Source organism: Mauremys reevesii, linkage group 7 (assembly GCF_016161935.1).
Source record: "Mauremys reevesii isolate NIE-2019 linkage group 7, ASM1616193v1, whole genome shotgun sequence".
Lineage (NCBI taxonomy): Eukaryota > Metazoa > Chordata > Testudines > Geoemydidae > Mauremys > Mauremys reevesii.
This window is the reverse complement of record NC_052629.1, coordinates 56,350,285-56,375,796: the sequence shown is the minus strand read 5'-3', so window position 1 is coordinate 56,375,796 and position 25,512 is coordinate 56,350,285. Positions and strand designations below refer to the sequence as shown.

The following is a 25,512-nucleotide window of genomic DNA, read 5'->3' as shown; positions in this document are numbered from 1 at the left end:
AAGTGCCCATAGTGGTGCCACTGATCTGGAGGTATATATTGTCATCAAATTTGAAATAGTTGTGTGTCAGAATAAAGGCACAGAGCTCAGCAACCAGTTGTGCTGTGGCATCATCAGGGATACTGTTCCTGACAGCTTGTATTCCATCTGTGTGTGGGATGTTTGTGTAGAGCGCCTCTACATCCATGGTGGCTAGGATGGTATTTTCTGGAAGGTCACCAATGCATTGTAGTTTACTCAGGAAATCAGTGGTGTCACGGATATCGCTGGGAGTGCTTGTGGCATAGGGTCTGAGTTGAGAGTCCACATATCCAGACAGTCCTTCAGTGAGAGTGCCAATGCCTGAGATGATGGGGCGTCCAGGGTTTCCAGGTTTGAGGATTTTGGGTAGTAGATAGAATAACCCTGGTCGGGGCTCTAAGGATATGTTGATTTGTTCCGGTGTTAGCGTAGGGAGTGTCCTCAGTAGATGGTTTCTTAGTGTATTCCTCTTTTCAGTTTCCCCTCCACTTGCTTTTCACCTTCCTCCTCATGGATATAAGGGGAAACTTTCAAAGGCACAAAGGGCGGTTTAGGCACCCAGTTCCCACTGAAAGTTTGGAACCGAACTCTTATTTGTGCCTTGTGACTTTGACAATTTTACCCTTGATCCTTTTCTACTGTCCAGATTCACAGATGAGAATTTAAACTCTATTTCCCACCTGAAAAGTATATCATGATAATTTGATGATAAATTTGCTGACATCACTTACAATGTGCACTTTCTTTTTCTCGCAACTAACACTTCTGAATGGTAAAAAGCTGAATATGATCCCGACATTACATTAGGACTGTTTACAAATCCAAATGAAATGTTTCTTATGCTTTCCTGGCCTACTGGCATGTTATTCCCTGAGTCATTTTGTACTCAGCACAATAACTTTCTATCAAAAATAGGGAACATTTTAGAAAATAAGCCAGGACTTTGTTCTCTGTAGTTCCTGTGGATATTTCCTTCTGAAAGAAAGAAAAAAAAAAAGGAAGTGGATGATAAAAAATAGTTGCTACAGCAAGTACCATTTGAAATGCAGTGGTTTGAGAGGCATGAAAAGAAACGCTTCAGTTCCGTAGTGGCAAAATTGCAGCTCCAAGTAATGAGCCTAAATATATGGTTATTTGACACTAATTTTCCCGACTCTGGGATTCTGATTCTCAATTAGCACATTTTATTGTCTGGATGGAAGACCTTGCAATAACAATTAGCAAAATGATGAAGTAATGCTGAGTGAGGGGCTAAGGTGACCTGGTACAATAAGCATTGCAAACAAATCCACTTCTATTTAGGATGGGCCATATTTCTTTTGAAAGGATTCCCTTAATTATTTTTAACCTATTAATATACCCCCTTTCCAACTATGAAATGAAGCTAGCTTTATTTTTGTTGTAACTGCCCCTTGTATATTGTCTCAATTAGGAGATCACTATCTTAGACTAAAACACTCAATCAACCATCAATGGAAATACAAATAGTTTTGCATCTGGTGGGAATTTGCATACACATCTCTGCATGGTAATCCTCTCAAAGGGCATGGCATGGGGAGCAGCTGGAGGCAAGGCAATTAAGTGATACAATGATATGGTCCATTTTTTCAGAAGCCACTGAAAAGTCAATATTTCACAGTTGGCTGACTGTGCAAAACCTAGAAAATCATTTACTTTGGCAACATTCATATGTTGCACTTGTTTGTGTGTGGTCAGGATTCTCAGCTGTGGCCAGCAAGTGCTCAGTGAAACCCATGCGAAGGATGTGTGTGCATGTGTAAAAAATGCTGGCTTTTGCACTCCCCCAATCCGCTGGGCTGGCTGCATGACAGCTCACTCCTAAGTAACAACATAGAGGAAGCTTGTAAGTTACTCCAGCTGCCCATACCCCCAAGGGCCAGTACAGCAGCTGGGGATCAGTAAGAGATGGAAACCCTGGCTACAACCCTTATGCCAGCTCTATGCTGTTGCTAGACCCCTGCTGTAACAGGGCGGCCTGCCACTCTAAGAGCTGGCAGGCCTTGGACCAGTCAGCCCCTGTTCATTTAGCCCTGCCCTGCTACATCTTTGCAGAGTGAGAGACTTAAAAAGAGTTTGGGTCCTGACTGGGAGAAGAGTAGACAGGCTACCCAATGTGAGATAAGAAGCTGGATTTGTGCTAGCCTGAGGAACAGGGAAATCTGTGGGCACATCTACACTCAACACTACATCTGGGCTCTGACTCAGGTATAAGCCCAAAGCCCCTCTTCTGTTCACACACAAATCAGTCCGACTTGGGTCCTAGGACTCTGCTAGAGGGGAGCATCAGAGACTGAGTCCTGCTGTGACTCAGGTCCAAGCCCTGTCATTTTGCGGCGTGTCTGCAGCTCAAGCCACAGACCCAAGTCCGAAGGTCTGCCTAGTACAGTACAGATGTGTTAGCACAGCTGTAAGACCCAGCTCCAGCAATTGTAAACCCAGGTTTACAATGCAGTGTGGACTCTCAAGCATGGGCTTGGAATCACCAAGTCCACAAGCCTGGGCTTAGTGTGCAGCGTAAACACAACTGGGAAGCCAACGTCAGCAGACGTCAGCAAAGTTTTTTAAAATGATTGTTTGGTGGTGATAGTGGTTTGGGCATATAAACTGGTTATATGGGGGAAATAATATGAAGATATACACAGATCAGATTTCTATTTCTTGTGTATTCTGACTTGTAGATGGCTTGTCCTATACTGAAATCAAAACACCATTTATTACTAATATTATAGTAGCACCTAGAATACCAAACCTAGATTGGGGACCTCTTGTGCTAGGTACTGTATGTACACATAGTAAGCAACTGTCCCTGACCTCAAGAGATCATGGTATGACTAGACAAGTCAGCCAAAGGATGGGAGAAAGAAAGTAGTATTAACATCATTTTACAGATGGGAAAAGTGAGGCACAGAAAAATGAAGTGCCTTGCCCAGGTTATCAGTGGAAGTCTGTAGCAGAGCCTGAAACAGAACCTACACTTGATGAGTCCTGGTCCATTGCCTTAATAACAACACCTAGCTCTCAGTGATCATTACCAGTAGGTCTTGAAGGACTTTACAAAGGAAATCAATATCATTATCCCCCTTTTTATAGCTGGGGGAAACTGAGGCACAGAGAAGGGGAAGTGATTTGCCCAACACCACCCATCAGACCACAGCAGAGCTGACACTAGAGCCCTGAGTTCATGAGTCCCAGTCCGGTGCATTACTCACTAAGCCACACACTGCCTCCCTTAGCTACCTGCCCATCCCTCCTTGTAATCTTTTGAACAATAACAATGATTTATTTTAGAAATTAGATGAACGTTCCATGAAAACTTTGTATTCTTTGAATTAACTCCAGAAAAAATCTTTTGAGACTATCTGTTCTGCCTGAGAGTTTTTTCTCCATTAAAACATAACTTATTACTATAATCGGGGCGGCTCTAGGCATTTTGCCGCCCCAAGCATGGCAGGCGGGCTGCCTTCGGCGGCTTTCCTGCGGGAGGTCCCCGGTCCCGCAGATTCGACGGCACGCCTGCAGGAGGTCCCCAGCCCCACGGATTCAGCGGCATGCCTGCAGGAGGTCTGCCGAAGCCGTGGGACCAGCGGACCCTCCGCAGGCATACCGCCGAAGGCAACCTACCTGCCATCCTTGTGGCAACCAGCAGAGTGCCCCCCATGGCTTGCCGCCCTAGGCACGCACTTGGCATGCTGGTGCCCGGAGCTGCCCCTGACTATAATCAAGAAAATCAGCGTCACACAGTTCCTGAAACTTTTCTAAGTATTTGTGTAACAAATTAAGTGTGTGAACAAAACAAAAAAGAATCATGCAAATTATAGTTATCAAGCCTCCACTTTGGTATGCAGGTGTGTTATCAAATAACATACTATATAAATGAGACTTTTGAGGACTTTTTTTCATTCTACTTCAGAGCAGACGGGTGAATGAACTCTTTATAAAACTACAAAGAACTTCACTTAGGCCATGCTGCAAACGTCTCCCTTTACATTTCCTATTATATTTTCTACTTGGAGCACATAATGACTGATGCCCTAGCAGATCACATATGTACAGTCAGCATTGGGAGGGTGAACAATCTCAAATCTTCGGTTCACTGATGGCATTGATGGCCTGGCAGGCAGCAAAGATGAACTTGCCAACCTTGTGAAATTATTGGATGAAACCTTTGCAAAATGTGGCATGGAAATCAGTGAGAGAAAACCAAGCTGATGATAAAGAAACCTGATGGAATCAGCTCACATATCACTGTCAGTGGACAAGAGCTGGAGACAGTGAAACAGTTCAAGTATTTGGGGGCAATCATCACTGATGAAGGATCCAAGGCAGAAATTCAGGCAAGAACTGCACAAACAACAGCACCAGTGGCAAAGCTAAAGCCAATCTGGAGTAATAAGAACATCTCCCTAGACCCCAAACTGAAACTGCTGCACTCATTGGTCATCTCCATTTTTCTATGTGCATGCAAGACATGGACCCTTATGGCAGAACTTGAATGGAAAATACAGATAGTAGAGATGAGATACTTCTGTAAAATCCTGGGCATCGCCTACTTCGATCACATCACTAATGAAGAGGTCCACAACATCATCATCCAATGCACTGGGTCATATAAAGACCTCCTGACAACCATGAAGAAGAGCAAGCTGAAGTGGTACGGCCATATATCGAGATCATCTGGCCCAGGGGTCTCAAACACACGGCCCGCGAGCCGGGGTTATTTTCTGCAGCCTGTGAGGTCCTCTCGCCCCCCCACCCTACCCCACCCCCCTACCCCCGTAGCGTTTACCTAGGGCGGCTCCAGCCCCACGTGCACGCACTGCTCCAGGAAGCAGCCGGAACATGGGGAAGGAGGGGTGCGGGTGTCTGTGTGTGGCTCTTACATCAGGCAGCCCCCCCAGCAGCTCCCATTGGCCATGGTTCCCCATTCCCAGAGCGGCGCGGGGCCAGGGCAGGGCAGGCTCCCTGCCTGCCTGCCCTGCCCCCAGTGCATATCGGACCGGAGCCTGCCCCTCCAACCCCTCCTGCAGCCGAACCCCCTGACACACTCCGACCTCCTGCCTTGAACCCCCTGCTGCACCCCACATCCCTCCTGCACCCCGACCCCTTGCCACACCCCGCACCCTTCCTGCACCCCGACCCCCTGCCCTGAACCCCCACCGCACTCCTCCTGCACCCCAACCCCCTGCCCTGAGCCCCCTCCTGCACCCTGCACCCAGGTCCACTGCCACACCCCAACTCCCTGCCCTAAGCCCCTGCCACACCCCACACCCTTTCTGCACCCCCTGGGGGCAGGGAGAGGGTGGAGTTGGGGGTGGGGATTTTGGAGAAGGGGTCGGAATCAATGATGGTGCCCCAATGACCAATGTGATGGTGGTGATGATGATTATATTTTCAAATGCTTTGCTGTATTTACCTTTATTGTTACTATTCCAGTCTACTCATATTAATGATTTCATCAGATGTGGAGTTGCTTGAAAAATGCTGGGGTTTTATGAATGAGGAGAGAGAGGAAGAGCAAGAATGAGGGTATCTCTATACTGCAATTGGGACACAACATGTAGGCAGATCAGAGCTAGCTTTGAGCCAGCCAACTCACTAAAAACAGCACTGTAACCACAGGGCCATGTGCAGCGGCATGGACTGGCCACCTGAGGGTCCAGGTGGGATTGCACCTGGGTGGGTATCCTGTGCCATTGCAGCTGCACAGCTGTCTTTAGCAAACTAGCTGGATGGAAGCTAGGTCAGGTCTGCCTTCACATGCTGCAATCGTGCCTCAAAATTGCTATGTAAACATCCCCTTAGAGTTGAATAGTTGCTTTTCCATCTGAACATCCAAAGGATCAGGAACCTGGCACTGCATTAAGATCCACTACTATACATACAACATGATGGGGGCTAATTTAGCTACAACGAGTCAGGAAAAAGATCTTGGAGTTATCGTGGATAGTTCTCTGAAGATGTCCACGCAGTGTGCAGAGGCGGTCAAAAAAGCAAACAGGGTGTTAGGAATCATTAAAAAGGGGATAGAGAATAAGACTGAGAATAAATTATTGCCCTTATATAAATCCATGGTACGCCCACATCTCGAATACTGTGTACAGATGTGGTCTCCTCACCTCAAAAAAGATATTCTAGCACTAGAAAAGGTTCAGAAAAGAGCAACTAAAATGATTAGGGGTTTAGAGAGGGTCCCATATGAGGAAAGATTAAAGAGGCTAGGACTCTTCAGTTTGGAAAAGAGAAGACTAAGGGGGGACATGATAGAGGTATATAAAATCATGAGTGATGTTGAGAAAGTGGATAAGGAAAAGTTATTTACTTATTCCCATAATACAAGAACTAGGGGTCACCAAATGAAATTAATAGGCAGCAGGTTTAAAACAAATAAAAGGAAGTTCTTCTTCACGCAGCGCACAGTCAACTTGTGGAACTCCTTACCTGAGGAGGTTGTGAAGGCTAGGACTATAACAATGTTTAAAAGGGGACTGGATAAATTCATGGGGGCTAAGTCCATAAATGGCTATTAGCCAGGATGGGTAAGAATGGTGTCCCTAGCCTCTGTTCGTCAGAGGATGGAGATGGATGGAAGGAGAGAGATCACTTGATCATTGCCTGTTAGGTTCACTCCCTCAGGGGCACCTGGCATTGGCCACTGTCGGTAGACAGATACTGGGCTAGATGGACCTTTGGTCTGACCCGGTACGGCCTTTCTTATGTTCTTATGTTCTTATGTTCACTAGTTTGGAGTCAGTAGGACTCCACCCCTCTTCACCACTCTCACTATTTTAGCTGAATGATGCTAATAACTGAAGGAGGATTCATTCTCTAGTACTGTACATTACATCCATTTCGGTTTTAATAATTTCTGACTAGATTGTAATGAGAGCAGGTTAGAAAACATTTTGATTTTTTTTCAAAATTGCTCACATTTTTGAAATTTGAAAAATTTTAACTAGCTTTATAGTTGGTCAAAAATTGAGAAGAAAGTGTTATCAAAAATGTCCTTTTTAGTTCTTCAATGTTTTCACCACTCTGAGTCATTTAGACTTGGTGTGGAATATAAAGTTATTTTACAGATGGCAGCCAGTCTATGATCTGCCATACATAGGGCCCTTCGTTTTCAGTTATTTTATTTAATTTAATTTTTCCAAGGAATGTATTAGTCTTTATTACCAAAACAACAAAAACAGGTGAAAATCAGTGCAAAAAACTATTGATAATTTTCTGAGTAAATATTGCGGTTTATTTTGGTGGACAGAAAGACGGCGGGGGGGGGGAAGTATTCAGTAGATTAATGCTTTGAATTCCATTCCTAAAACGGAACTCAAAACACAATGCTACCTCTGAGTTTAAGAAAACAATGTATTTCTAATCCCCAAATAAAAGTTTTCATATGAATAAACAGTTTACTGTTGTAGACTTAGAACTATTGGCCTATAAATATTTACTTTTAATAATTGGGCCATGGCATTTGTAAGCCATACACTCAACTTCATCCTTTTCTCCTGTTTTTGTTTTTTTTAATTTTGAATACTTCTGAAATGTATTTGATACAGATTTTCATTTTCTTCCCATTTTAGTGTGCCAAATCTTGAAAGCATTAACTGCTAACAGCTTGAAATGTGTATGTGGTGGGTTTGAGATTCATCAGGATGCTCAGATGCACACGCACTTCAGAGCTTGCGTGCATGTCTGCTTGTTTATCGAGTGTATCTTCTAGACTAATACATAGCCTTACTTCAACAGGCAGGTTTGCATATACACACCGACTAATGCATTATCATAATACATGTATCTCATGCTATGTATTGTATTCTCCTAATAAAACATGTTATTGTTATATATTTGAATGACACAAAAGTAGGGTGAAAAATCAGAAAAAAATGAATCATACTTTTTGTGAAACCTGGGAATTTTTTGTAAAAATCAGTTTAAACTAAAAACAAAGGGACTTAGCCATACATGTCATGAGAATCAATCCTGCTTGCAAGCTAATGTTTGGAATTATGCATTTTTCAAAACTGCCATGTAATATATTACATTTCATGTACACACATTAAATAAAAAAAGAACATGATTTATGACCATTGCCACCAAACGAATATTACCAATAAGTTTTTTTATATATATTATTTTATTTTAATATTATCTCTCAGGCTTGGGTCATTTTAGGGATACTTCTATAACCTCAATATAAATGGGGGGGAACACCAAAACTTGAAAGATTTAATCCCAAATTGAAGACTTCATTCAAGGCTAAATTTGAATCTAACAATGACCACTTCTTCATTATTTCCAGTTAGCATAAATCAGCTCCTATTTTTCTCAGTGCAGAATTGCATGGTAAATACAACTTGCTTTTGTAGCTGGCCTGAACAATGGTGTCACTCCAGTCACTTCACATACTTGCAGCAGCAGTTTTTTTTCTGGTGATGTGTCATGCTGAGGAGAAGTGTGCAAGAACTCCTGGAATCCCTGGCACCCCAGGAGCCAGGGGATTGCCTGGAAGAGTGGTATGAAAGGAGACCCAGGCCCACCAGGTATGGTCAGTGGTTATCTCCCCTTTTAAATAGATGTATTGCTGTGTTGACTATTATGCTTAGTAAAGTAGATTGTTTATCATCTGTTTCCTTGAATCAGATGAAATAAAAAATGGTGAATTCTATTTAATGCACAGTGGAACCCTCTTATGGTGAAGTAAATACAGTCAATTTCTGCTTAATTTCTAGAGTGAAATTGTCCTGTAGTTCCAACTTATAGTAAACTTCTGCTGGTGCAACAACTCCCAGTGGTGTAGAGTAGGAGGAACATTAATGTTGTGGAAGTGAGAGGGAAACAAAAGCAGTTCTTTGGCAGAAGAGTGAGAAGCCGAAGGAGAAAAAGTGGCAATTTTAATACAGCTTGTTAGGAATTTTCTGACAATTTTTTTTTTTGGTCATAAAATGTCAATCTGTCAAAACCAAGGTTCAAGTAGTTGGGCTGCTAACATGCATTTGGTTGCTCATTCCAGGAAGCCAGTGTTTTGCCTCTGTTATGAAGCCAACAGTCACCTGAGGCTTGTGCATTAATGAAGTTATTCAGAAGCACAATGCAGTGTGTTGCTTTGCTGGCCAGCATCTGTTAAACCTGTGTTTATTCTGAATTTCCCATAAAATGCATCAGCTGAAAATAAATGTTGTATGTTTTTCATTTGTGTGCTGCTCTTCTCCAGGTCCTCCAGGGCCCCAGGGCAAACCAGGTCTTCCTGGAAGAGATGGGCTTCCTGGGATGAAAGGGCCCCAGGGTGAAAAAGGCAACAAGGGGGAGAGAGGGGAGCCTGGACCACAAGGTGAATAAGACAAATCTTTGTTTAGTCCAAAATAACTGGATACTTGTGCTGTGTATAAAGCAGTCCAGGGAAAAGTAACTGAGTCTGTTAAAGTGCAGTTCTGCTATTAGAAGTGACTGTAAAAATGGTGCCTTTGTTATTCAACTGAACTGCTTCCTGTATCTATCAGATCTCCTGACTATTGACTAAAATACGTTTTACTACCTTTTACTTGTCTTACCAAAGCAGAACCAGCACAGCTCCCATACACTGAGAAGGAATCTATTCCTCCTTCTGCAACAGCAACAGAATTCTTTACTGAGTTCCAATCAGTTACAGTTATACTACCCCACTAATGGCAATGGGACTTTACAGGTGTCACTGATGGCATAATTTCACCTGCAGAAGTTTTATTACTGGTGATGATTTTGTATGACAAAAAACAGCCAGCTTGATTCTCAGATCCTATGAAAAACTTGCATGCTGGGAGTTTTTGTTTTTAAAATCTCTGTATCCATAAACATACTTATACTTCATATGTCATCTTGGAGAGAACCTACATGGAACCCTACAATGACATTTTTGCAGTCACTATTCAGACAGAAGCATACTGAAAAACTATAAGAGTTTAACTGACCATAAAGGAAGCAGAGAAGAGAATTCCAGTTCTGTTCAATATCACAAGAACTCCAAACCCACTAAAGTTTTCCACTGTGGCTGTCAAGTTGCAAATTTAAATCACAGCGAGTTCTAATTGGCTCAGCCTATGCAGGATATAGTTTCTAAACTATTAACCCTTTCATGGATTTCACATACACAAAAGACTTCAGAATAGAAAAATGGATCTTATTTCACATATAATGTGCTTTAAGTAATTACTCTCCAGTAGTTGAAACTCTCTGGAGTTTCAACAGGCATATACTTTATATATTATGTATTAGAACAATCAATATGTGATAAGGTTTCTTTGGAAATATATAAATACAGGGAAATAGAATTTTCCACCACAGAAAATGAAACTGACATACATCAAGTACAAGACAATTGTGGAAAATTTGTATTAATTGTATATGCATTTTTCATATGAGTGAAGTCGCATTTAAATTAATTGATAATTATTATTATTATCTTTAGGCCTGCCTGCTTCTGTCGATCCTGAATTGCAAGAAAGCCTCCAGGTTTTAAAACATCGAATTACCAGACTGGAAGGAGGTAATCTTTCTGCTTTTCCTCACAACTTGTGTAAAATTCAATGTACAAAATGAACCATGAGAGCCCAAGTTAAAGTAAGTTACATTTCAAAAACTTTATTCAATTTTAAAACTTTCCTCACCAAAACTTACTTCCAAACACCAATTAAGTATGCTCAGGTGTTTGTTGCACATTGGAAGAAGAGGAAAGATGATCCAGCAGCCCAGCCTCAGATGTGGAAGACCAGGGTTCAATTCTTGCTCTGCCACAAACATCTTGTGTGACCCTAGGCAACTCATTCAGTCTTTCCGTACCATAACATAACACTGCCCTACCTCACAAAGGTGTTGTAAAGATAATTTGTGATGCGCTCAGGTAATGGAGGCCACATAAGTGCCCAAGAAAGATTGGTCAGTGTGTGTCTATGCAGTATATGGGGCAATGCAAAAGGCTGTCCATAAGATGGGACATAGATGGGTGCTTAGGGCTATACAACATACTGAGCATTCTGCATACTATATGTATGAATGGAGTATCAGAACTTACATAGACTAGAATCAGAAGGGACTAGGCACAGCATAGTGCAAAGGACTGTGCTGTACATGTCCAGCATGTTGGGCAGCACGTGAAGATAAACATCAAATAGGCTGTGGCAGTTTCTCATAGATTCATAGACTTTAAGGTCAGAAGGGACCATTATGATTGTCTAGTCTGACCTCCTGCACAACACAGGCCACAGAATCTCACCCATCCACTCCTGTAATAAACCCCTACCCTATGTCTGAGCTATTGAAGTCCTCAAATTATGGTTTAAAGACTTCAAGGTGGAGAGAATCTTCCAGTAAGTGACTCGTGCCCCACACTGCAGAGGAAGGTGAAAAATCCCCAGGGCCACTGCCAATCTGCCCTGGAGGAAAATTCCTTCCTGACCCCAAATATGGCTATCACCTAAACCCTTAGCATGTGGGCAAGACTCACCAGCCAGACACCCAGGAAAGAATTCTCTGTAGTAACTCAGATCCCACCCCATGTAACATCCCATCACAGGCCATTGAGCATATTTACCACTAATATTCAAAGATCAATTAATTGCCAAAATTAGGCTATCCCATCATACCATCCCCTCCATAAACTTATCAAGCTTGAAGCCAGTAGTATAGTAGCAACATGGACAGTATAAATAGAGTATAAAATAAGACAAAAAAATCAACCATATCTTTTCTCTTTCCTTTGCAGTCCTTACTTTGGAAGGAAAAATAACAGAAGTGGGGGGGAAAATTCTCGCAACCAATGGGAAAGAAGTCAATTTTGAAACCACATTAAAAGCATGTGAACATGCTGGTGGCTCCATCGCCACCCCCAAGAACCAGGAGGAAAACGATGCTATTTTGGATATTGTGAAACAGTTTAACAGATATGCTTATCTGGGTATAAGGGAGAGTGATGTTCCAGGTGAATTCCAGTATCTGGATAGGAAACCTCTGGTTTATACAACTGGTACGCTTCTGAGCCAAATGGCAAAGGAGAGGAAAACTGTGTGGAGATGTACACTGATGGAGGCTGGAATGACAAAAAATGCAACCAGTACCGCCTCACTATCTGTGAATTTTAAAGCATTTCCTCTCAGTTATTTCATAGTGCAGAGTCCATGCAATATTCTGTGTCTCAGACATAAACAGGAGCCTTTTCTCTCAGCAATATAGCTAATGTCCTCTGTGATTATTTTATCTGAGAGAAACAAAATCATGATGTAATATTTTCCTTCCTCATGCTTACTAAGGAAATAGTAACTACCGGAGGTGATTAATTAGAACTATGCCTAATTTGAGAGGGGGTTAATTATAGTAACCAAACTCTGCCTTGTCTCACTGTGGCTGATTAAGCTCCAGGTAAGGATTTCAGGGTTTGGCTTAGTGTGTTTGAGGAGTCCCATGCTAAGTTAACTTTGTACATTCCATTGTAGTTACATGCCTAGATAATGCAGCATATACTATGCAACAACATTAGAGGAACAGGTCTCAATCCTGGAAGGAAATGCACACAGATGTACTTCAGTGAAGAAATACATGGTGGATCCACTTATATGTAGGGCTTTGGAGCTGTGCTCCGGCTCTGCTCCAGCTCCAGGCAAAAACCTGCAGCTCCACTGCTCCGGAACTACTCCACGTTCCATCTCCAGGCTCCGTTCCAAAACCCTGCTTATATGCATCTCTTTGCAGAACTGAGGCCATACTGTGTACTATGAAACCCTGCAATAAAATTCAACTCAGTTATTATAAAGGGAGACCACAACGAAAACCCTGGAAATCATAGATCATTTAGCTATACTGCAAGCTGCTTATTTTGTTTTTGTGTGTCAATACCATGTTCCCCTATAGCACTATAGAAATAGTCATTTACAGTATTTTACAGTTCTATCAAGACTCTTCTATATCATACTAACCATTGGACAAACAATATCGTACTGATGTGTAAACTGAATAGATTTTACACACCCACACAAGCTACATGCACATCTGACCACTATCATCAGACCAGCAAAGGCAAGGTTTGAGAAGAGGGCTGCCAGCACTGACATAGGGCCTGATCCAAAGCCCACTGAAGTCAATGAGAGGCTAGCCATTGATTTCCAAGAGCGTTGGCTCACACCCCCACCACCACTACTACTACTTGGCATTCAGCTTGCGTAATTAGGCTGGGCATTGGGAATCCTCACAAGCAGAAGGGGGTAAGAAATTTTTCATACACTTCCCCAACCTGTGGAGCAGCTTCCCAGGAGCGTCCTCAAACCATTCTCTCACCAATGCAGGGAGAGGAGGTACCATGGGGTATACAGAGCAATAGACATTCTGGTCCTATCATCTCCTGTTCCCAAGATCTTCCTAGATGTTGCTATACAGGGAGCTTGCATAATGTTGGACTCTACACCATGCTGGGGAGTGACACTGTAGGGACACTATCCTACACTGTAGGGACTCCTCTGTATGGCTAATTCATACACTGTGCTTCAGCAAAACGTTGAGTTCCAATATTAGGGAATAGAGTCTTTTTTTTGCAGGAAAGGAGGGGTCGCTTGCATAGGCCAATACACAGCAAAGGTCTCCAGCCAGTTTAAGAATGTGCAACATGACTGCTACTTCAAAATTGGCATGGAATAGCAACACTTGATATAATGTCCATTATGTGAACTTCAAAATGTTGAATCTTCACTTGCAAAATAACCTCTTTAAAGTCCTATTGTTGGAAAGTTGTCTTTGCTAAAAATATGCCAACTAGAATGGCATAGATTCTATGAAGAAGGAAGATTTACTATTCTACAAACAAAACTCTCTTGGCTTTATCTATCTTTGATTATCACAGTGAAGCCACTTCATTCATTTTATCTTTTCATTACACAGCTGGAAGGATTTTCCTTTCTTATATGAAGATTTCTGGATAACACCCATCCTTCTGATAAATAGATTTAAGAGGGGTTATACTTCCAAAATCAAACACAGGCCTGGAAACAGCAGGAAATCTGCCTCTTTTGCAGGACTTCAACATTGTACCAAAACCAAAGTCTGATGCTGAGGCTGCTGTGGGTGACTTAACATAGGGTTCAGCCTGAGTACCTGCATCTCCCCAGTGACCTCTTTTCTTTGATGTGGATGCATGGGATACCAGGCATCAGGACCTGTCTGCTGTCTAGAGTTTCTCTTATTTTCTCCTGTTGTTTTACAGAATCTGGATGAGTGGGTTCTCTTCTCTTAGAGGCCATGAAAGGAGTGATGTTTTGTGGTGCTTTTTAATGATGCAGCTACTGGTGTTCAAAGTAACCTGCTCATTCAGGTGCTGAAAAACACCTAGGGAGACAGTGTGGTTCATTAGATTGGACTGCGACTTGAGAGCTTGGGTGAAATCTTGGTGCCACTGAAGTCAATACCAAAACTCTGGTTCTGTTTCTTGTTCTGCTGCTGACAAGCTGTGTGACCTTGGGTGAGTAGTTTCCCTTCTCTGAGTCTGTTTCCCCTCCCATTCTTTGCCTTTCCTGTCTGTTTGAAATGAAAGCTATTGGGCACAAGGGTTGTCTCTTAATATGTGTATGCGCTGTGCATCTCGGTACTACTATAATGCAAAAATAGTAATAATTAAAAATGAAGGACACTCTAGAATTCAGAGGACCAACTCTCTATATCTGAGATGGACAAGGTTTCTTGTACTGTTCCTTTTTGAACCTCCCCAAATGTGCAGTTTCTTGACTCCTAGAGTGCATCGAAACCAATTTGGATAAACACCTGAAGTTCAGAGACCTTTTCTAAACCTTTTTTAGGTTCAACTATCATTAATAAGATTATTACATTCTCCTGATCCCTGCAGGAGTGGCTGTTACATGAACTGATGTATTAAAGATTATGAAAACTGACATTTGCCCTATAATTTTTGAGACAAAAGCACAAAGCTTGGTATCTGTACTCAGCTGTGTAAAGTTAATTAAATGTTCCAAGAAGAATCAGCAAGCAGTAATTAAGTATGTATTCAGAAAAAGATTTTTTCAGAGAAACATTTGAGAATCAGGAAGTTAAGTGAATTTGACTTCTAGTTGGGAACCTGTCTAGCTCTTGTTACCTTTAATGACAGACCTCTATTATGAAGACTTAATTCCAGAGTGATCTTTGAATTTCAGTTGATGCCTATTTATAGCGAGCTCAGTTTCTGAAGCTTTCATACACTATGATAAATAGTAACCAAATAGGTAACTAGTCTGTTATTTAGGGTATCAGGACAGAGTTATCCCCTATAGTGTGTTCTCCACTGATCTCCAATCCAATTTGAAATATCTAAACCAATGGGGGCTCCACCACTTCCCCTGGGAGACCATACACATTCAAATAGATGTCATGATTAAGCAATGTTTCCTGCTATTTAGCCTAATTTTTCCCATGTTCTAGACTTCATCCAGTTACTCCAAGTTGGACCAGTCTAAACAACTCCTTTTCCTCCTTGGTGTTAAACAACCTATAATTGATGTGATGGGGTGACTCACACAGGCCACTCTGAGAATGCCACATTCAGGGCAGACGATCCCCCCCCAAAATGGTGGTTTATTCTTTAATTAGATTCACCAAACAAGTAACAAAACAACTTCTGCAGTACCACATTGTTTAACCAGAAACCAAACACAGTCCCCATAGACATTCCAGCCCTTGGCGCCCATCCAGGCATCCCAGTCTAATATATTAAGAGGTTACTGAAACCCCATATGTGAGGTTCTTTCTAAGCCCAAAGGATCAGACCCATATCCCCAGGTCAATATATAGCACAGATCTTACACAAATGCCATGCTGTCAGCCAATCCTTAGTAAACTAACTAAAGATTTAATAATAAAAGAAGAGAGTTATAAATGGTTAATAGATCATATACATACTAATGACTGCAAAGTCCTTATATCAGGTCTGTAACACATGTCATAGGCTGCTGGCTTGTAAAGTCTGTCTGATAACTTCCAAAAGATTGGAAGGTCCTCAAGCCATAGCTCAAGATGCTTCTTTTAGTTGTAAGTCCACAGTCCAGAGCAGGACAGAGGCAACATGGAGCTGTTTTAGGTGTCTTTTTATATCCCCTGCCATATGCATGGAAAATTACTGTCCCAAACAAAGCAGACAGCCCCTGTATGTGGAAAGTTACTGGCCCAAGATGGAGTCCAGATATGCATGTAAGGGCATATCACATGCCCTTACATGCATGGCTGAATCATGGGGGTTGGCCATTGGCTTCTTGCTGTCTGAGGCATCCTCAGGAAGAGCTATCTGGACAGGATGAGGGTTTGTCAATGGCCCACTATGAGAGTGAAGTGTCCCTGATAGGCCATCAATACACAGCTGTCTGGTCCACATGTAACTCTATCTGGGGGGGTGTCACTCAGGAATACGTCACATGTTTAAGATACTTAGACAATATTCATAACTTCAGATACAAAGGTAATACATGCATATGAACAGGATAATCATACTTAGCAAATAGTAACCGTTCCATTGACGCCTTCTGTGATATACTTTGTTCAAGATATGCTGCAATTTTATAACAGTGGTGGCAACAATGATTCAAATGGTTATTTTTTTTATACACAGCATCACAGATGATGTAATTTTGTGTGTGTGTGTGTGTGTGTGTGTGTGTGTGTGTATTAGTATTACTGCTGGTGCAGGTAGCAATACCTGTAGGTAAGGTTACCCAACACTTCCCATTACAACCTAGGAACCAGTTTTCAGTTGCTTATAACTTTGTCAAACTTTAACTATTCAGGTTTGTCTGCCTCAGTCAGACAATTTTTTTAAAAGTCTCACCAAAAATGGTTCAGCCATTTCTGAGAGTGAGGTTAGGTGAGGAGAACATGCATTGTTTTACCCATTTTAACAAATTATTTTTAAGAAATGTTTTAGACATTCTCGCACTTCTGTGCTATGGAATAGGAACTTCAAATTTGGTAGGAGTATTGCCCTGGTGTCAGGGAAGTGCCATTTGCTGTTCCCATGATAAGACTCCCAAATTTGGCTAAGTTTTGAGCCTTTGAAAGCTCCACTGTTTGCACATGCTCAGTAGAGCAACTGATTAGTTTTTGCCTGCTTAATTCTTTGATGGTTATGTCAGTACTGGGCATGTGTCATCTGTTCAGAGTTCCTACATGTGACCAGCGTGCACATGCCCCATCCCCTGAGTGCAATTGAGCATACCCCATCCTGGGCTTCAGGATCTGAGCAGGACTTCCCTGAAGTTGCTGCTCTGAGATGTTGTGGCACTGGGCACCTGAACTGAAAGCCTGTAGACTCTTGTGCTCTCACTGCCTACCCCCACCATAGAACCATAGAATATTAGGGTTGGAAGAGACCTCAGAAGGTCATCCAGTCCAATACCCTGCTCAAAGCAGGACCAACACAAACTAAATCATCCCAGCCAAGGATCTGTCAAGCCAGGCCTTAAAAACCTCTAAGGATGGAGATTCCACCATCTCCCTAGGTAACCCATCCCAGTGCTTCACCACCATCTTAGTGAAATAGTGTTTCCTAATAGCCAACCTAGACCGCTCCCACTGCAACTTGAAACCATTGCTTCTTGTTCTGTCTTCTGCCACTGAGAACAACCAAGATCCATCCTCTTTGGAACCCCGTTTCAGGTAGTTGAAGGCTGCTATCAAATCCCCCCTCACTCTTCTCTTCTGCAGACTAAATAACCCCAGTTCCCTCAGCTTCTCCTCGTAAGTCATGTGCCCTAGCCCCCTAATAATTTTCATTGTCCTCCGCTGGACTCTCTCCAATTTGCCCACTTCCCTTCTGTAGTTGGGGGACCAAAACAGGATGCAATACTCCAGGTGTGGCCTCACCAGTCAAATAGAGGGGAATAATAACTTCCTTCGATCTGCTGGCAATGCTTCTACTAATATAGCCCAATATGCCATTGGCCTTCTTGGCAATGAGGGCACACTGCTGATTCAAAACCAGCTTCTTGTCCACTGTAATCCCCGGGTCCTTTTCTGCAGAACTGCTGCTTAGCCAGTCAGTCCCCAGCTTGTAGCGGTGGATGGGATTCTTCTTTCCTATGTGTAGGACACTGTACTTGTCCTTGTTGAACCTCATCAGATTTCTTTTGGCTCAATCCTCCAGTTTGTCTAGGTCACTCTGGGCCCTAATCCTACCCTCCATTTTATCTACCTCTCCCCTCAATTTAGTGTCATCTGCGAACTTGCTGTGGGTGCAATTAATACCATCATTCAGACCATTAACAAAGCCGGTTGAACAAAACTGGCCCCAGGCCCGACCCCTGTGGCACTCCACTTGATACTAGCTGCCAACTAGACATCGAGCTGTTGATCAGTACCTGTTGAGCCCGACAATCTATCCAGCTTTCTATCCACCTTATAATCCATTCATCCAATCCATGCTTTTTTAACTTGCTGGCAAGAATACCGTTGGAAACCGTATCAAAAGCTTGGCTAAAGTCAAGATATATCACATCAACCACTTTCCCCATATCCACAGAGCCAGTTATCTCATTATAGAAGGCAACAGGTTGGTCAGGCATAACTTGCCCTTGGTGAATCCATGTTGACTGTTCCTGATCACCTTCCTCTCCTCCAAGTGCTTCAAAATGGATTCCTTGAGGACCTGCTCCATGATTTTGTCGGGGCCTGAAGTGAAACTGACTGGTCTGTAGTTCCCCGGGTTCTCTCTTTCTTCCCTTTTTCAAATCTGAGCACTATGTTTGCCTTTTTCCAATCGTCCAGGACCTCCCCCGATTGCCATAAATTTTCAAAGATAATGGCCAATGGCTCTGCAATCACATCAGCCAACTCCCTCAGCACCCTCTGATGCATTAGATCTGGACCCATGGACTTGTGCACGTCCAGCTTTTCTAAATAGTCCTTAACCTGTTCTTTCACCACGGAGGGCTGCTCACCTCCTCCCCATACTGTGTTGCCCAGTGCAGCAGTCTGGGAGTTGACTTTCTCTGTGAAGACCAAGGCAAAAAAGCATTGAGTACTTCAGCTTTTTCCACATCATCTGTCACTAGGTTGCCTCCCCCATTCAGTAAGGGTTCCACACTTTCCTTGGCCTTCCTCTTGTTCCTAACATACCTATAGAAACCCTTCTTGTTACCCTTCACATCCCTTGCTAGCTGCAACTCCAGTTGTGCCTTGGCCTTCCTGATTACACCCCTGCATGCTTGAGCAATATTTTTATACTCTTCCCTAGGCATCTGTCCAAATTTCCACTTCTTGTGAGCTTCCTTTTTAAGTTTAAGCTCACCAAAGATTTCACTATTAAGCCAAGCTGGTCGCCTGCCCTATTTGCTATTCTTTCTGCACTTCGGGATGGTTTGTTCCTGCGCCCTCAATAAGACTTCTTTAAAATACAGCCAGCTCTCCTGGACTCCTTGCCCCCTCATATTAGCTTCCCAGTGGATCCTGCCCATCAGTTCCCTAAGAGAGTCTAAGTCTGCTTTTCTGAAGTCCAGGGTCCGTATTTTGCTACTCTCCTTTCTTCCTTTTGTCAGGATCCTGAACTCAACCATCTCATGGTCACTGCTGCCTAGGTTGCCATCCGCTTCTACTTCCTCTACCAATTCTTCCCTGTTTGTAAGCAGTAGGTCAAGAGGAGCACGGCCCCTAGTCGGTTCCTCCAGCACTTGTACCAGGAAGTTGCCCAGGGAGCAAGAAGGAGGGGGAATCAGCCTGACTTAGATTTCAGAGTGTTGAGGAAGTGGAGGCAGGACATGGGGAAAAGGGGTTGCAGGAAGGGTGAAGGGTGGGAACAGGACAGTAGCCAGACATAGGGGTGGGAAGCAGTAGGAGACAGGATTCAAGGGGATGGGCAGTGGCATAGGACCTTGAGAGAGGGGAAGGGAGGAGAAGGGTTAGAGAGAACTGTACAGATGCCTCTATGCTCATCCTAAATGGGCCTGGATAGGAGCAGTGTAGGAATAAGGCAGGATTTGGGAAGTGGAGCACAGAGGAGGAGAGGGGGACAAACAGGTTTGTGGGAGGGATGGGGCAGATGGGTCTATTACTAGTAGAGGTTTTTCCCATTCAGAACCTGGAATGAAACCACGGAGGGCTGCTCACCTCCTCCCCATACTGTGTTGCCCAGTGCAGCAGTCTGGGAGTTGACTTTCTCTGTGAAGACCAAAAAAAAAAAAGCAGAGTACTTTTTTTTTTCCACATCATCTCTCACTTGTTGCCCCCCCCATTCATAAAGGGGTTCCACACACTTCTTTTTCTTCTTGTTCCTAACATACCTATAGAAACCCTTCTTGTTACCCTTCACATCCCTTGCTAGCTGCAACTCCAGACCTGACTCTCTACATTCCTTACAGCTAGTTACAAACCATATTTTCCATGCCACAGGAAATTCCAAAAGTTTGCTTGTTTTTTCATTCTGATTGGAACAAAAATTCCAAAATTTCATTTAGGAAAAAATCAAAGTGACATTTTGTTTTGACTTTATCAACATGTCTAGACTTAAATTAATATTATACATTGTAATATAACAGAAAAGTCAAAATGATAAAGTTGAAATAAAACATTTCTACCTTATAAAAATCAGATTTTCAAAGAAGTTTTCATTGAAAATTGATACGTTCCCAGGAAGGTTTCACTTTTGTTGAAGCAGCATTTCTGATGGAATTTTTTTCTCCCAGAAAAATTTCAACCAGCTCTAACTTTCCTTTGCTGTTAGCAAATAGGTATGAAACCCACTGGCATAGTATAGGTGTCTTCCCCCTCTACTGTCTGATCCACATACTAAGCCTACTACCACTTTGTTACCTCAAGAGAAAGAGTTCTGTGCTGGGGATGTAAAGGCCCAAACCTTGCTGATGACCCAAGCTGGAGGTTCAATATAGTTGCAAATGATGGAATTTCTGAGTTTTCAGTGTTTGTTTTTTTAATTAGGAAATTAATCCAAAAGGATTATTTCAAAGTATGTTAAGGTTCTAAACTCAAGCACTCAAAAGCAAGAACTTACCAAATTTCAGGTTTAATTAATTTCCCTCCCCCAACTTGCTGGGTGGGTTAGGGGTAGGATGCATCTGATGAAGTGGGTATTCATCTCGGGTATTGGCACTCTCACTGATGGACTGTCTGGATATGTGGACTCTCCACTCAGACCCTACGCCACCAGCACTCCCAGCTATCTCTGTGACACCACTGATTTCCTGAGAAAACTACAATGCATTGGTGACCTTCCAGAAAACACCTTCCTGGCCACCATGGATGTAGAGGCTCTCTACACAAATATCCCACACACAGATGGAATACAAACTGTCAGGAACAGTATCCCTGATGATGCCACAGCACAACTGGTTGCTGAGCTCTGTGACTTTATCCTCACACACAATTATTTCAAATTTGATAACAATATATACCTCCAGACCAGTGGCACCGCTATGGGCACCCACAGGGCCCCACAATATGCCAACATTTTTATGGCTGACCTGGAACAATGCTTCCTCAGCTCTCGTCCGCTCACGCACCCTTCATCATCTAGACCTATGGGAAGGAGACTCTGGAAAAATTCCACCACGATTTCAACAGCTTCCACCCCACCATCAACCTCAGCCTGGACCAATCTACACGGGAAGTCCACTTCCTAGACACAATGTGCAAATAAGTGACGGTCACGTTAACACCACCCTATACCAAAAACCCACGGACCGCTGTGCCTACCTTCATGCCTCCAGCTTCCATCCCAGACACACCACACGATCATCTTCAGCCAAGCACTGAGGTACAACCGCATCTGCTCCAACCCCTCAGACAGAGACCAACACCTACAAAATCTTCACCAAGCATTCTCAAAACTACAATACCCACACGAGGAAATAAGGAAACAGATCAGTAGAGCCAGACGTGTACCCAGAAGCCTCATACTGCAAGACAAACCCAAGAAAGAACCCAACAGAACTCCAGTGGCCATCACATACAGTCCCCAGCTGAAACCTCTCCAATGCATCATCAGGGATCTACAACCCATCCTGGACAATGATCCCTCACTTTCACAGGCCTTGGGTGGCAGGACAGTCTTCGCCCACAGACAACCCGCCAACCTGAAGCATATTCTCACCAGTAACTACACACCGCACCACAGTAACTCTAACTCAGGAACCAATCCATGCAACAAACCTCAATGCCAACTCTGCCCACATATCTACACCAGCAACACCATCACAGGACCTAACCAGATCTGCCACACCATCACCGGGTCATTCACCTGCACATCTACCAATGTAATATATGCCATCATATGCCAGCAATGCCCCTCTGCTATGTACATCGGCCAAACTGGACAGTCCCTATGGAAAAGGATAAATGGACACAAATCAGATATTAGGAATGGCAACATACAAAAACCTGTAGGAGAACACTTCAATCTCCCTGGACACACAATAGCAGATTTAAAGGTAGCCATCCTGCAGCAAAAAAACTTCAGGACCAGACTTCAAAGAGAAACTGCTGAGCTTCAGTTCATCTGCAGATCTGACACCATCAGTTCAGGATTAAACAAAGACTTTGAATTGCTTGCCAACTACAAAAGCAGTTTCTCCTCCCTTGGTGTTCACACTTCAACTGCTAGAAGAGGGCCTCATCCTCCCTGATTGAACTAACCTCGTTATCTCTAGCCTGACTCACTCTTGCTTACCTGCCTCTGGAAATTTCCACTACATGCATCCGACGAAGTGGGTATTCACCCACGAAAGCTCATGCTCCAATATGTCTGTTAGTCTATAAGGTGCCACAGGACTCTTTGCTCATTTAATATAGATCACTAAATAGCCACTAGAAGGGAACAACTTTTACCAGGGACATAAAAATGTAAGGTAATATAAAGAGGTCTTCCATTTCCAGTATGTTGCCACCACTTTTAATGCCTCTGTGCATTGCCAGAGCTGTGTAAAGGGAATTTAATCTAAATGAGAATCTGGCTTCCTGTTTCATGGGTGATATTATCCCCCTAATATCATCATGTTGATCTATACTTCTTAATGGGATATGGAATTCCCCGTACAATATTCTGTGGTGCATCTATTTATACCTTAGTGCATCAACTAAATTATTATCTGGGAGTTTCTCTGAATACGGCACAGGTAGAGATGGTGTGTCCTGTTTTGTATGCTTTGTTGCTATTGTGTTAGATTGTGCTTACTCATGAGCTGTCAGCTCCAGTCATTCATGGGCATATAACACTTTTACACTATGGTATATGAGAAAATAATATGTATATAATAAAAGTCATCTGTGTTCTTGCTTATTTTTCTTCTGTGACATTTAAAATCACAATGAAGATGTAATTATTTAATACTTAGAGTAAATAGAAGATCTATGGAAACGTTATATCCTGCAAACAACTCATGACAGACATCTCTGCAATCATCTATTCTTCTGCTCCAAGACTGTTTTACCCAATTAAAATGTAATATCTTAGCTCAACAGAATAGGAAAGCATCAGTGCATGTTAACCTTTCAAATGTTCTTGCGCACGGCTTTAAACAAAGAATATCAAAGCAAAAATCATTCAAGGTAACTTATCAAATGTCTGTGTTGCTGGCCAAATGTATATCCAATTACACACACGATACATTTCCAATAGACACAAAAATGTATCTCCAATTACGTGCCCTATAAATTGGACCTTTATCGTGCTCCTTTTGCATTTGATATTGGAGCTGAGAGGTAAGTTGAACTTCTTTACAAGTTACAACAAAATAAATCTAGTTCATATATAACAAAGTCTCAATTTAAACTTCCCATCTTAGGTGCTTTTTCAGAGTTTCTGTACATTTCCAGTCTATTTTTTCTGAGGAAATCACCACCGATACAGAAGTGTTTATAAAATGCTAAATTTGTGACAATGAAGAGAGAGAGGCAGAAGAAGAATAAAGTCTGAATGGTTGCTTTTCCTTTTTAAGATATAAATAACTAAGACAGTGTACCCAGAGTAATCTTGATTGTTTTTTTCTCACTGTAGTGGACATGCCTACCTATTGCTGCATAAGTAATACTGGCGTTACACTTGTCACAAAAGAAAAAATGAGATAAGTTAATCAAGAGCTTTATAAAAAAAATTTTGCTCCCTAGACAGATGAGTATATTTTGTAAAGAATTAATTGTTTCATTTTGATGTATTGTAATAATCATTCAAACTCCAACCGCTTTATAGCTACACTAATCATGTTAGTATCACAGGGGAAAAAAAGACTAAGCTAAAAAGATTTCAGTCCCAAACAGAAAATGTTAATTTGAAATAAAGAATTCACACTCCTCAATTATTTTTAATTTTGAAAATAAGCACTCAGCTCTGGGTAGTAAATACTCTTTGTTTTATAGCTGGCCTCCAACAATGTTGCCCCAATTGTTTCACGTAGTCACAGCAATAGCCTTTTTGCTGGTGACCAGCCATGCTGGGGACCACCGTGAAGGAATGCAGAGAATCCCTGGCAAACCTGGACTGAATGAATTGCCTGCAAGAGAAGGAAAGCCTGGTTTAAAAGCAGACCCAGGACTGCGAGGTAATTTCAGTTGTTACTGACCCCAGATAAATAGATATTCTGCTGTGTTTCATTATTTGTATCTGATCAACCAAATTCTACTTTGTTGCACTTTCTGTCCCATTTTTGAAAGTGACAGACATTTAGAAGCCCAAGTCTCATTGAAAGTTAGTGCTGCTTGGTACTTAGGTGTTTTTCAGAATGTTACTCTGCCGCTTTAGCTATAAGACCACCAGCTAATGTGATTATGAAGGAGTCAAAATGTGTCTACAGGGAGGCTGGGGATGAAGGGGTTGTTCCAAACATATTGAGCTCATTCAGTATTTAAAAGTCCCTTTTTTGTCTTTTAGACATAATTCCTGCATATCATACAGAAAAATGAAAATCTGGAATTGTTTTCCATGTAATGTGAATACTACAAGTCCAGCTTGTAGTGAACTCCTATTTACAGAGCCAAATCTTATTTGCCTTTATGTCAGTGGGACTTCTTGGGCAAAGTGAAGTTGCTCTGTAATATCATGATTTCACTATAGAAGTAACTAAATGTTAAAGACTCTAGATGCCTTTCCAGCCTGGTCTGTAGAGCTGGAAGTGAGAACCAATCACATGGGGCCTTGGTGTTCAACTTTGCATCTAATCCAGGAACTCTTGAAGTGAACACCAATGTGCGCGTATGTGTGGCCTCTCTAGCTGATCATTCTGAGGAGTTGGAACATATAAGTGGTACTGCCTTTCTTAGAATTTTCCCAGGCTCGCTCACCACTTAGCTCTATTGTGATCTTCCTTCCAGACTAGATGACAAGTGAGCAGCTTCCTCCAACTCAACCACCAAGGATGCTGCATGAGCCAGGTTTCTAGGCACTGAAAGTGCATTTGCTCTTTCATTGTAGGGAGTAAATGTTCTGCCTCTGACATGCATCCAGCCTTCCCCTAAATCATGTTGGGTAATGAAAAG

General features: G+C 42.5%; 2 protein-coding genes and 1 long non-coding RNA gene across 8 annotated transcripts in view; 2 read left to right on the top strand and 1 right to left on the bottom strand.

Moving 5' to 3' along the window:
- Nucleotides 1–4,520: 4,520 nt before the first annotated feature.
- On the top strand, nt 4,521–14,271 carry LOC120409506 (pulmonary surfactant-associated protein A-like). The gene is made up of 5 exons (XM_039547719.1): nt 4,521–4,755; nt 9,254–9,370; nt 10,484–10,561; nt 11,777–12,037; nt 14,261–14,271. Exons 1-5 carry the CDS (start codon nt 4,521–4,523, stop codon nt 14,269–14,271), a joined length of 702 nt encoding a protein of 233 aa, XP_039403653.1.
- LOC120368535 (pulmonary surfactant-associated protein A1-like) overlaps nt 10,484–25,512 on the top strand; it is a 19,777-nt gene continuing 4,748 nt past the window's right edge. For 2 of the 5 annotated variants that reach the window (XM_039480657.1, XM_039480653.1), the window contains exons 1-2: nt 10,484–10,561; nt 24,397–24,578. In XM_039480657.1, coding sequence (XP_039336591.1) covers nt 24,410–24,578 — 169 coding nt within the window. In that variant the 5' untranslated portion in view covers nt 10,484–10,561; nt 24,397–24,409. Of the gene's footprint in view, nt 10,636–11,913; nt 11,993–12,413; nt 12,430–14,260; nt 14,516–24,396; nt 24,579–25,512 lie in introns of those variants that run through there. The other 3 variants (XM_039480655.1, XM_039480654.1, XM_039480656.1) reach the window with 3 other exon arrangements.
- Nucleotides 24,225–25,512, bottom strand: part of LOC120368539 — a 25,391-nt gene continuing 24,103 nt past the window's right edge. Inside the window, exon 3 of one of the 2 annotated variants that reach the window (XR_005582631.1) lies at nt 24,225–24,530. This is a non-coding gene — a long non-coding RNA (uncharacterized LOC120368539). The remainder of the gene's footprint in view (nt 24,531–25,512) is intronic. The other variant, XR_005582632.1, reaches the window with a different exon arrangement.

Excerpts from the sequence above, each read along its gene's own strand:
- LOC120409506 (XM_039547719.1), top strand. The coding sequence starts at position 4,521 with ATGGCAGAACTTGAATGGAAAATACAGATAGTAGAGATGAGATACTTC. Across the intron at positions 4,756-9,253 it reads CACACGGCCCGCGAGCCGGG|GTCCTCCAGGGCCCCAGGGC; the intron begins GTTATTTTCTGC and ends GCTCTTCTCCAG. Across the intron at positions 10,562-11,776 it reads AATTACCAGACTGGAAGGAG|TCCTTACTTTGGAAGGAAAA; the intron begins GTAATCTTTCTG and ends TTTCCTTTGCAG.